This window comes from Maylandia zebra, linkage group LG11, assembly GCF_041146795.1.
Source record: "Maylandia zebra isolate NMK-2024a linkage group LG11, Mzebra_GT3a, whole genome shotgun sequence".
NCBI lineage: Eukaryota > Metazoa > Chordata > Actinopteri > Cichliformes > Cichlidae > Maylandia > Maylandia zebra.
In genome coordinates this window covers 21,736,817-21,749,389 of record NC_135177.1, presented here as the reverse complement: position 1 = coordinate 21,749,389, position 12,573 = coordinate 21,736,817, and the positions used below count along the sequence as shown (strand labels likewise).

At 42.9% G+C, this 12,573-nt stretch overlaps 1 protein-coding gene across 3 annotated transcripts; it reads right to left on the bottom strand.

Annotated features, from left to right (window-relative positions):
• Positions 1 to 271: 271 nt before the first annotated feature.
• znf687a (zinc finger protein 687a) lies at positions 272 to 12,524 on the bottom strand. 3 transcript variants are annotated; one of them, XM_004541312.5, is made up of 11 exons: positions 11,937 to 12,521; positions 7,754 to 9,702; positions 6,013 to 6,268; positions 5,759 to 5,922; positions 5,463 to 5,647; positions 5,179 to 5,355; positions 4,928 to 5,090; positions 4,598 to 4,822; positions 3,724 to 3,836; positions 2,197 to 2,299; positions 272 to 2,117 (listed from the first exon to the last, which is right to left on the bottom strand). In XM_004541312.5, the coding sequence occupies exons 2-11, from the start codon at positions 9,695 to 9,697 to the stop codon at positions 1,485 to 1,487; spliced, it is 3,963 nt and encodes a 1,320-aa protein (XP_004541369.3). In that variant the 5' UTR covers positions 9,698 to 9,702; positions 11,937 to 12,521; the 3' UTR covers positions 272 to 1,484. The 3 variants fall into 3 exon arrangements, with proteins under 3 accessions (XP_004541369.3, XP_023010296.3, XP_023010297.3); XM_023154528.3 differs by having other exon boundaries at positions 5,759 to 6,268; positions 11,937 to 12,524; XM_023154529.3 differs by lacking the exon at positions 11,937 to 12,521 and adding an exon at positions 11,771 to 11,895 and having other exon boundaries at positions 5,759 to 6,268.
• Positions 12,525 to 12,573: the final 49 nt, after the last annotated feature.

Genomic DNA, 12,573 nt, shown 5'->3' with positions numbered 1-12,573 from the left:
AATTTATTGGGAGTATTCTTCAGTAGTGACAAAACCTGAGGAGGTGCAACATTTGTTGAGCTACCAAATTAATAAAATCTGCATTACATCTGTACTGAATAAACATCCTCTAAACAAGATAACCAGGCGTCTCGATCAAACTGGCACTTATTCCTCCTTTCAGATTTTTTTAGAATACTTGTGTTAAACATGCCGATTTTGCAGTTTCTCTGAACTGATGAGGAAGCTACGTTGACACCTATAGGTGAAAGAACCACGAGAGAACGTGTAGTCGGTTATGGGGAACAATAGTTTTAATCTTTTAGCCGTTCCAAGGACTTTAGACAAAATGCATATATAACAATCTTCCATTTACAGTAATTCCATAAAGCAAGATTTAGGTAAACATATGGCCCGCATACCAAAAAACAAAAAACAATTTCACTTTCCACCTCTTGCTCACTGAATAAATTACTCAATCTGATATAAATACATTCAATTTATAAGGAATTAAACGTTGATTTCAATGCATCAGAAAGTTACACCCCTACAAATAGTGTGTCTGCGAGTCAGATTATTGCTTAACATTTTCCAAAGCATAGTCAAAAGTTCTTAGAAAAATTTCCAGAAATTTTTGGTCCGCATTTATTTCAGCATCTAAATGTGTAAAGACTTCAAGGATAATATCAATAACGGTAATATGTGGCCTTTAAGTGTACATTATTTTAAGTTAAGTTTTTTTTTTTCTCAAAACTAATCCCAAAGCACCAATGCTTTATTGCACATATGCAGTAAAGTATTGGTGGCCTTAATTATTGCTGCTTTCATTCAGGGATGACACCACCATGATTCCACTATATGCAAGCATATATTGCAAAGTTAAGCGAAAGCTAATGAAAAACTTTCAGCAGTGTGACTCAAAGCAAAATTCAGGGGGAATCTTCTAAAAGTACAAACGTGTACTTTTCCATTTCAGCTCAGTGCAGAAATAGTCAGTGAAAATAGTCAAGAAAAGCGAAATTTAAGTATCTGTAAATTGAAACTAAAATGTAGAGAAGCCAGCGGCTGCAGTTTAAGCTGGGAATGAACTGAAAGAGACAGCATGCTTTGAAAAATGACTGGCAATAAATTCAAAGAAACGCATCAAAATCACTGCAACAGTTTGCTTTAAAAAAAAAAAAAAAGGAAAAAAAAAAAGCATATTCATTCAACGGCCATCGTTATCACAGCACGGTTAGAACAGTGTTCACCGGCCTCTGCAGGCACATGATTGTGAGGGAAACAGACTAAACTCTAATTTCATTACATTAACTAAACACAGAAGCACAGCATCAGATCCTGAGTGTCACAAAAGATGAGAATCGCATCTGAACATTTCACGTTTTCAGACTATATTGGTAATCTTTGGTAAAATCAGAGCAGAACTCGCACTTTAACTGGTACTCGGTAACAGAAAGGCACTTGTGAGTACTCTTAATCATGACATATTCTTCATGTTTGCCATCTCAGATCGTTTTTCCTGCGTTCCTCGCATTGATAAAAGCCATACCGTGAGTTCTGAAGTGTGTATTCAGATCTGTGACCTTGTCAAAGTGTTTACCACACACCTTACAGGCCAGTGCTCCCTCCTCCTCTTTCCCCTCTCCTGTGGAGGGCTGAGTGGAGGGTGATGCTGGTGCAGAGCCATTCAGAGAACTCTTTTCCTCGTGGTGCCTACTATTTCCAACGGAGGGTGACAGGTGCACACTGGGTGCTTGTTGGTTGTCATTGACCACATCTCTCACTTTGTGGGTGATGAAGCGATGGCGTGACAGTGAGAAGGTGGATGCGAAGCAGGCGCCACACTGGAGACACTGCAGGCCACCGTCGTCCATGCCTCCGCGCCTGTGCTGGCTGATGTGCTCCAGGAACGCCACCTTCTCCTCTGAGGTGAAGCCGCAGACGGCACACCGAAACCCAGACTCGGGAAGAGAGGACGGAGCGAGAGCTGAGGAGGAAGAGGACCGTAGCTTCTTCCCCGGACTAACTCTGTCTGTGGACTCTTCATTCTGCTCCACCTTCACGGCTCCTCTCCGTCTCTTGCGAGCCCCCAAACTGCTGTCCTGTTCCGATGAACTGTCAGCTTCATCTTCACCACTCTGAGATATCAAGATACAAACTTTAGTAAAAAATACTTACTGTTTGACTTCTTGTGTGATCGGATTACTGCTGGCTTACCATTGTGGTTTTCTGGCTTGCAGTTTCTGTGCTGTGCCTCAGCTGAAGGTGCCTCTCCAACATCGTTCTGCTGCTGAAGGTTTTCTTACCTTCAGTGCAAAACCTGCGCGTGCACACGCACACGCACACACACACACACACACACACCAAATTACAGTCATAACTGTCCTCTGTTAGGACTTCATACATTTAAGAGTTTTTAAAGTTAGTATTCAGGAGTTTACAACGAGCTTCCCAAAACTTGCACTGGGGACCAGGGTCTGACAAAAGTATATGAGGTGCCCAAAACATGAAAGCTTACAGGCTTGTAAGCTTTCATAATTGTGGAACAATTAAACCTTCTGCTCAACAATTTTTGTGTCACCACATGAAATCAGTGAAGTCTCACATTGCTTCATACACATACCACCTTTAGATTCAACATCTGGAAAAAGTACAATGGCAACATTATTTTAAATGAGTCTGTTCATGCTTATCCAATTCCTGGTGAACTCTGCTGTTCACCTGCTTCCTTCCCCATTGCAGCCTACTTCAACAAGTCAGCCTTATTCACATCAAGCAGGATGCAGTTGGGAATTTGGGAGTCTGCGGGGAAGCACACTTGCCTTTGCAAATACGTACACTAATGGGCACAACTGCGGTACCATAAATTAAACATTAAGCAGTGTAGAGTTTACAGTTAGGATGAACCTACAGTGGACATTATATAAGTATATAAATCCCACATTAGGGAGTAATGGCTATGGTGAATCTTTATAAAGCCTACAACATAACCAACACTGTTACCAGCTAGTGGGGGTGTGTTTGATGTGCACCACAATAGAAATCAATAAAATGCTAGTTAATCCTTCAAAAAAAAAAGGTAAATGGTAAATGGCCTGTATTTGTATAGCGCTTTACTAGTCCCTAAGGACCCCAAAGCGCTTTACATATCCAGTCATCCACCCATTCACACACACATTCACACACTGGTGATGGCAAGCTACATTGTAGCCACAGCCACCCTGGGGTGCACTGACAGAGGCGAGGCTGCCGGACACTGGCGCCACCGGGCCCTCTGATCACCACCAGTAGGCAACGGGTGAAGTGTCTTGCCCAAGGACACAACGACCGAGACTGTCCAGCGAACCGGCAACCTTCCGATTACAAGGCGAACGCCCAACTCTTGAGCCACGATCGCCCCACAAAAAAAACAAACAAAAAAAAAAAAAAACGTTGTGGGGTAAAAGTTGTTGGTTGTTCCCAGTCTAACATGCAGAGCAAGTACAAACAAAATAGGAAGGCTATGGCAAACAAATTTTCTGATATCTGTGAGTCCTTATTTTGAGGTTGTGATTATTATTCCTTATACTGAGGTGATGATTGTTATTCTTTCACTAATAAATTCAAAAGCTGTGGTCAAAAAATAACCAGAAATGCATAGGATTCACTGGTACTGAACAGCGGGGTTTTCCATTCCTATAATGTGCATTTAACAGAAAAGAAAAAATTCCCTGGAAGTAGAGGTTGGGTGGGGAAGTTACTCACTGGCAGCGAAAGCTGCGGTTCATGGCTTTGTGCTTATCTCTGATGTGACGCCTCAGACTGGAGGTGGTTGTGAAGGAGCTCTCACATTTGTTGCAGGGAAACTTCTTCAAAATCTACACAAAAAAATTAAAGGATTTGATTAAATCAGACATTTTAAACCAGTGATTCACAGCCAGGGGTGCAGAAACAGAGAGAATGCAGAAATGTTTTAAATAAATGAGTAATGGCCATGCACAGAGGCGTGCTGATCGATTCACATATCGATCGTATTAATGTCAACGCTGGTTCAGTATGTATCCCACTGAACTGTGTTAATCATGTTTTTTTCTTCCTTTCCAAAAAAATGAACTGTGAAAAACCTCTGGATCAGCTTCTATTGTTTAAATGTGCTATAGATAAAATAGATGTGACAGTCAACACAGAAAGGTTCAAGGTCTCCAAAAACCCAGTTTGAAAATACATGAAAAGCTGAAAGGTTTTATTATGTCAATCAAGTGCATATGTAAAACCAAAAACTGTCAAAATAATGTGCTCATGTATGAATCAGTACTTTGTATCCAGGAGTGTGGATAAACAAATTAGGGGTACAGACACTCTCATGTTCACACTTATGGCCAGTTTAGATTAACCTAACATACATATCTTTGGACTGCTGGAGGAAAGCATAGCACCCACACCCTCAGTCCCCCAGCAGCTTTCAAGCCACAACCTTCCTGCTGTGAGGCAACAGCGGTAACCACTGCACCACAAAGCTAACAACAACTTATAAATGCTTAACTGATGTTGAATCTGTAACCATTTCAGATGTGATTATAAATGAACTCATCTGCATATTTATCAGCACACGGTGCTGTGATTTTTGAGGCTTCCAAACCTTGCCGTGCAGTTCACCCATATGGGTAATATAGTCCTCCCGGTCCGTGTAGCGCGTGTTACAAGATGAACACCTCCACCCTGAAGGGGTCTTCATCTTTTCTGGCTTCACCTTCTCTTCTTTGTCTTTACGCATCCATTCATCTCCATCAGAGCTCTCTAATTTCAGAGAAGCACCACCTGGAAGCAAAGGTAGCTCTCCTTTTGATTTGGGAGTCTTGTGGGTCTGATGGAAACAAGAATAAAGTTTGATTTTAAAAAGTTTTTTTTTTTTAAAAATGAGTAAGTAGAGGACGAGATTTTAGCACTACCTCAACTATAACAGTTATACCTTGAAATGGTCCAGCAGTGAGTTCCTCTGAGAAAACAGCTTTGTGCACGCGGGGCATTTAAACACGTGGACCTTTTGATTGGTTAAATGAGTGTCAAAGTGGGCATGCAACAGGGGTTTGTGGGTAAACACTGTGTCACACATGACACACTTATAGATCAGCCTGTGAAGGAAGAAATTCGGGGTAAAGAAACAGAAAGTGATGCAATAAATCCGAGCGTGAACACTCAGACTCTGTGTGCTGCACATACATTGGCTGTCCTTCAGGGAGCCCCGGATGCTGGGCAGTGATGTGGTTCTGAATGCTGGGAGCAGATTTGAAAGCCATGGGGCAGCTGGGACACTTATGGAACATGTCGCAGTGAGCCTGCTGGATGTGAGACTTCACTGAGTTCAGACCTCCAAACACCACCAGGCAGCTAGAACATCTGGAGAAGAGAAAAGTTAAAAATAAATAAATAAAAAATCAGCAGAGTGGAATCATGACTGGTGTAGCAGTGGTTTAATAAACCAATCACATGGGGAGACGTCACACCTGTAGCCAATACGGCGGGAAAAGTGCAAGCAGGTCTCGTCCACATGTGTTCTGAACTGTGCCTGCTTGGCTGTGCCCCCACACTCTGGACACACATGTGGAGAGGAGCCTTGATGGATGCGCTGATGAGCTGCTGCACTGCAGCTGTTGGGTAGCAGCATGGGAGGCGAGCACTCGGAGCACGACTGGAAACAGGAGAAGCCAAAAAGGAAAGAATTAAGTTTGAGTCCATTTAGCAAGTCAAAGAAATTTAAATTCAATTACTTGACCCTCTTCCATACACGATGGAGACTTACGGTGCTCTGTGCTGGCTTGATTTCCTGGAAATGTTCGGCTACCTCTTCTTTGCTGCAGAACTGAGCCTGACACTCAGGACATTTGTTGCCTGTGTACTGCACTGCTTCTGCTTTCTTAGCTACTGCTTGATGTGCCTGGGGTGCTGCCTTTGGGTTGGTCTGGCCTAAAAGCATGGTGTTGAAAGGATGGAAGAGGCAGTTAAAGCACATCCAAAAATCAAAACAGTGGAGTGGAGACAAAAACATTCCCATACCAGCTGCTGTTGGTTCCTGCTGGCTGATCATCTGATCCACAGGCACTGGTTTCATGACCAAGTGTGAACACTGCATGATCAGGCCTCTGTCCTTGTGCTCTCTGGCGTGTAACAGCAAGCTACACTTGTTGAAGAAGGCCAGCCGTTTGGCGCAGTGATTGCAGGTCACCTCGATTCTGAGCGAGCGCCGGTCATAGTGCTGTGCTAAACTCTGCTCCAGGGCAAAGGCGTCACCGCACTCCAGACACCGGTAACCCTGCAGGGGATCAAACATCCTCTTCCTCAAACTGACATAGAGCTATAATATTAAACAATGCTACAGCTTTGTTCTAATGAAAAAATACTCACTTTGCATTACATGTCAGAGTATGAAAAATAATCCATTGCGAGATATACTGCCCACATTTTCTGTCCTTTTTTTTTTTTTTTTTAAATATAAACACGCTCCTAATGTCAGGATTCCTGCTTTAATCAAGCTTATCTTCATTTTCAGCCGTGTTAACCTGATAACGTGCCTCTTTACATAACATGACTAAAAGAACTACTTTCAACCCTTGATTAGCAGTCTGTGATTGAACGGTGAAACAATCATGATTTTCTTAATTTAATCTAATTGCTTAGCGCTATAGACTGTATATAAATGATGGATATAGTCACTGTGATGTCACCCGTTGCTTTGTGAAGTCTTGTTTTCAAGCCTGAACTTTAGCATTTAGCTGCCTTGTTTTTGTATTGAAACCAGACGTCACAAGCATCAAGCTTTACACATCTAGGGAACATTCAAGACCAGCTTTTTGAATTCTGACAAAACTGTAAAGAAGTGAAACTGGTATTCTCTCACCATGTTATACACCAGGTGGTGTTGTGTAAGTGAGTGACAAAAATTAACCATGTTGCTTATTAGTAACTAAAGTTGGTAACTTCTTCAGGGTAAAACCACTGAATAAGAGTTTGCTACACTTCTGATTAACTGCTGGCAGAGCACTCTAGGTCAATGTCCCTGCTGGATTTTTAGTCTTCCCTCACGGAGAAGAACTTTCCACATCCTCAGAAGATCTACTCTCATATGTGAACAGTCAGTGACGACATTTAACTCCAGATCCTCTATCAATGACAATCACCTCTCTGTTGTTGTTTGCATTTCCACCTCAGACATTTAATCTGACTTTAATGCACTTCAATGAGAAAAATCTAATCTGTTTTGGGCTTGAATAAGAAAAAGAAGCTGAAAAACTGCAGATGTAGTGATTCAACTACAAGCAAACAGCATTACTACTTTGTGAATAAAATGTTCATGTTTTTGCAAAATTTCAAAAACCTTCAGTTGTTTCTGGGAATGTTGAATTTCCACTTTTTTGACACTTTCATTGCTTAATTGTAACATCTACTCTTACCAGTAGCTGTTTAGCGCCCGGTGGCGCCAGTGTCCGGCAGCCTCGCCTCTGTCAGTGCGCCCCAGGGTGGCTGTGGCTACAATGTAGCTTGCCATCACCAGTGTGTGAATGTGTGTGAGAATGGGTGGATGACTGGATATGTAAAGCGCTTTGGGGTCCTTAGGGACTAGTAAAAGCGCTATATAAATACAGGCCATTTACCATTTATAAAAGAGATCAAATTAATACTGTGCAGAACTGAGTTCCGCTTTTAGACTTAGCTTATTGACCTCGAATGATTTACAAAAATATCAAATGCTTCATTTAGCTGCTGACCAACTAATTCTTTAATTTCTAAGAGAGCTTACCTGCGCAGGTAGAGAAATGCCCCACGCTGCAGGAAGAGGGGCGCTCAGATTTGGTTTATAACTGGGCAGCAGGTTCTTGTTATTCAGGATTTTGTTGAAGGCTTCCACTAAGTTGGTCTGGCTCTTTGATATGATGGCCCCAGTGCTGTTGACTATAGATGCTGGCCTGCTGCTGCTTTGAGGGGGCAGCAGAGGTAAAGAAGCAGGTAGTGTCACCCCACTGTTGAGAGTTTTTTGGCCCAGGGTGCGCAGGTTGCCTGTACTCGCACTGACTCTGGAGGAGGAGGTAGTAATAGAGGGCAGAGCTGCAGTTTTTGTGATGTTCACTGCTGTGGGGGAAACTTTAGGCCTGGCGTCAGCGGGGGTTTTCTCTCTAACTGTACTCGCACCTTCTAGTGTGGCAGCGCAAGCATCCTGCAGCATCTCCACTGCAGTCAGCTGACTTTCTTGCGGTAACTCCCTTTTGGCTCTTGTGTTATGACGCTGTGGTGATGGTTTTGGAGCAGTCACACCCTTACTGGTGGCTCTTCCGCTTCTTTTAGGCGCCACACCAGTGACAGTCCTTGTGATGCTGCCTGTGGGCATTTTGATTTTAACTTTGAGTGGTCGCAGTGGAGGTGAAACCGTCTCTGTGGCGCTTGCAGCATCCTCAGTGTCAGCATCACACTTCTCCGTGTCTAAATTTTCCCCATCCACCTTTTCACCCATTCCTTCACTGTTACCCGGCTTGTCTTGCTGACAGTCCTCACTCTCCATGTGCTCCTCCTGATGGTGGAATTCGTCATGGTTTGCAGTTAGAGCTGTTGTTGAGCCGGGATCAGGGCTGCTGCTTCTATTTTGGAGTAAAAACCCTGTCTCACTGGGTGGTGGGCTCTCAGGCGACTCCCTCTCATCAATCACATGTTCTGGGTATTTCTCCTCTTGGACTGATGAAGAGCTGGTGCTAACATGTGGGAGGCGGTCCTGGGAACTTTGAGGTGAGGGTGGAGAGCTTGGTGTGGTAGGCAGCCCATCCTCCTCGTGTTGGGGTTTTGGTTTTCTGGAAAAAGTGAGCTTAGGAGGATCAGAAGGCCTCGTTTCAGGAGACCCAAGAAAAGTAGGTGGTAATTTTGCTCTGTATTTAAACTTAGGAGGTGGGGCCATTACAGATTCTGGGCTCTCCTGGATCACCAGCTCTGGTTCTGAGTCATCTTCATCTGTGTGCATAACATGCTTGATTCCGGTTTCCATGCTGTCATTTTGTAGTGACGGTGATGATAGTGTATTATCTCTGAGACAAGTTTCATCCTGCTGAGGGGAGTGAGGAGAAAGGTGATCACTGACAGAGGCTGGGGAAGGAGGAGATAATGGGGTGGGAACACCAGCGGTTGGCGACTTGAGGTGGAGAAGGGGCCTTAAACTGTTCATAACATCAACCGCATGCTGGGAAGATCCAGGCTCAGGCCTTTTATCGGTTTCACTGTCACTTTCACTCAGTGTGGACCTCAGAGGTGAAGCCTGGTGCCATGCTTCTGTGCTAGACTGTCCCTGCCGGCTGGAGGGAGATTCCTCAAAGCCATTAGTCGTCTCACCCTCCAAAGCAGACTCGGAGGGGAGTCTGGGACAAAGCTGTGAAGTGATGTCATCCAACTTAACGTGCACAGGAGAGGCTAAGGCACTGCTTGAAGGATTGTCTGTTTTATCCCTGGCAGACTTCTCTTCCTCTTCAAAAGACTCTGACCGCACAGTGTTCTTAACAATAACACTGACCACAGGAGGCTCGCTTTGAGGGGCAGGAGGGTCGGCAAACCTTGAAGGAGATCCACTCTCTCTCCCATGAACGTTAGTCCGGGCCTCATCCCGTTCCTCGTCTGGACTGGACTGAATGGCCTCTTTGGCGTCAATGTCAGGAATGTCAAACGCTGCCAGCAAATCATCAAAGTCGGGGGTCTTCATATCCCCCATTGCCACTGCAAGAAAAACCAATTAAAGCAACAAATGAGTTGGAACAACTGATTAATTTAGTCAGGACAAGCTGACACAGATAAACTACAAAGGTTACACATTTATGAAGATGAATATATATTAATATACACTGATAAAGCTGCTCCTTATAAAATTCTAATAAACTACATGTTCTATATTTACTAATCAGAAGAGAATCCCTAAGTGTTTGTTAGATTCCACATATACCCCTAATCCACATTAAACTGTAACTTTAATTCTGGTAAAATGAAAGTTTAAAGCATTTAAACGTAGCATTCAGCTGAAAAAAAATAATACAGCTTGTTTTTTTTAATACTGAAGGTTTCTTTGTTTTTCTGTACCCTTTTTGAACATTTTACGCAGAATTCTTTACCAAAAAGGGAGAAAAACAGGAAATTGGTTGTTGGCAGTGCTTCGATGCCTCTAAGGTCTTTGTGTTGGTTGTATAATGTCCATGTAAAAGCTACAGATTATGTGTAATACTCTCTGGAATTTTTATTGTTTTTAAATCTCAACCACCAAATGCACTGCCACCAGAAAAATCCCATATGTGATATTCGTTTCACCAGTTACTCCCAGTAAAGTAAAAAAATAAAATAAAAGAAATCTGCACAGTTGCTGCAGATTCGTCAGCTGCACATCCATGATTTGAATCTCCTGTTCCACCACATCCCAAAGTTGCTTTATTAGATTGAGATTGGCTGTGGAGGTCACTTGAGCACAGTGAACTCCCCATCCTGCTCAATAACCAGTTTGAGATGATCTGAGTGGTTGTCCTACTGGAGGCAGCCACCAACAGATGGGCATAAAGAAAATATCCCCCATAACGTTAAACCACTACCAGTAGCTTGAATTGCTGATACAGGACAGGATGGATCCATGCTTTCATGTTGTTTAGCTCAAATTCTGACCTAACCAACTAAATATTGACGCAGACAGCATTTTTCTAATGTGTTGTCCATTTTTGGTGGTCGATTTTAGCCTCAGTTTCCTTTTCTTAGCCGACAGAGCAGCACTCAGAGTGGTCTTCTGCTGCTGTAGCCTACCTGCTTCAAGGTTCAGTTTGTTGTGCACTCAGAGATGCTCTTCCGCATACATTCTAGGGGTGGGGGGAAAAATGGTTCTGTGTAGTATCGTGATATTTTGTTTGCTAATAATGTATCGATACAGGGACAGCAGAAATCGATATTTTGTTACAAAAAAGGTTTTTGTGCTCTGACTTCAGAGCATGTTGATCCTTTTTCTGAGCAAGAACCCTGACATTCCTTCACTGTCCAAATGTGTTTAACTTTTGCGCGGAAAAATCCTAGCAAATCAGATCATCTAAAATACTCAGAGCATGCTGTCTAACACCATCAACCACGCTACATGCTAGGTCACTTATTAAATCAATTCATTCTGATGCTCAGTTTGAATTTCAGCAGGTCGTACTGAACATGTCCGCGTGCCTCTATGTGCTGAGTGCTGTCACGTGAGAGGCTAGATGGCTATTTGCATAAAAGAGCAGTAGAACGGATGTACCTAATGAAGTGGTCGAAGTGTATGCGCTTAAAGTATTGACCAAAGTTTGATTGCAATTTTAATGAATGAATTATCTGCTCTTCTAGACAATAAAAAGCGTATAAACACTTACCTGTACTTCACATATCTCAATATCACCAAGTCCAAATTACACATTTATATGAATGCATGGTTTGACTGTACGTATTCACTTCAGAATCTCAAAAGTATAAAGCAATTAAATCCAAAACAGCGTTAAACTTTAGGTCAAAGATTTGGGATACCATTTCTACTTGCTTTAAACATGCAAACTTCTGTTTTGTCCACAACAGCTTGCAGGTTTACGCTGACTAAAATCGAAAACAGTTGGCGTGAAAAGGGGTTAGTCAAAGAAAAACTCCAAGAGGAGAGACTCTACCGGTGCAGAACAGCACATTTAAAAAAGGAAAACACTGAAACTACTGCACAATTCTCATACCATCAAGTCAAACTTCACAGTCGTTTTGCAACAAGTGTGTGCTACTGCTAACAGCTAGCTACTTTAGCAGTTACCTGCTAGCTGGCCTTCCTAATGAAAACACACCAACTCTCCTTAAGCAGTCCAAATAACTGGAGCAGTGCAGCACTCGGGTATGCGGGCTCTAATCCATCTTATCCGCTGCGTGTTAAGTGTGCTAGCATTAAAGAGGACACGAGAACTGTAATTTAATTATGTTACCTGCAAGTTAGCGAAGTTGGTTCCTCACTTTGCACTTGGTGTCATACGTGTTTGCGTCATCAAATGCGACGGTGAGCTACTGGACCAAATAAAACGCAGACGTCAGAAAGTGCCCTCTGTTATCTCCCACAAAAGAAAACAACTAAAAAATAATTCGGTTATCGACTTCGTCTTATTTACACACTATGATGTGATTCACAGCATTTTAACATACAGTATCATCAGTCCATTAGGTGCTTGTTCAGGTAATTGTTATCGTAAATATCGAATCAGCCAATCATATGGCAGCGGCTAAATGCATGTAGGCACGTAGACAGGTTCAAGACGACCCGCTGGAGTTCGACCCCACCATTAGGTTGGGGAAGAAATGTAATGTTATTTCAGAAACTGCTGACCTACTAAGATTTACCGCACAATCATAGGGTTCACAGTGGGCCGCTGTTCTGAGTGAAAATGTCTTGTTGATGTCAGAGTGCCCAGACTTCTTTGGGATTGTAGGAAAGCAACAACACCAGAAATGATCAATCCTTAGAACTAAGATATGTAGAAGAGTACCTCTAAAGACAGAACATGCCAAAGCTTAAAGCAGATGGGCAACAGCAGCAACACTGGGCGCCACTCCTGTCCGCTAAGAGCA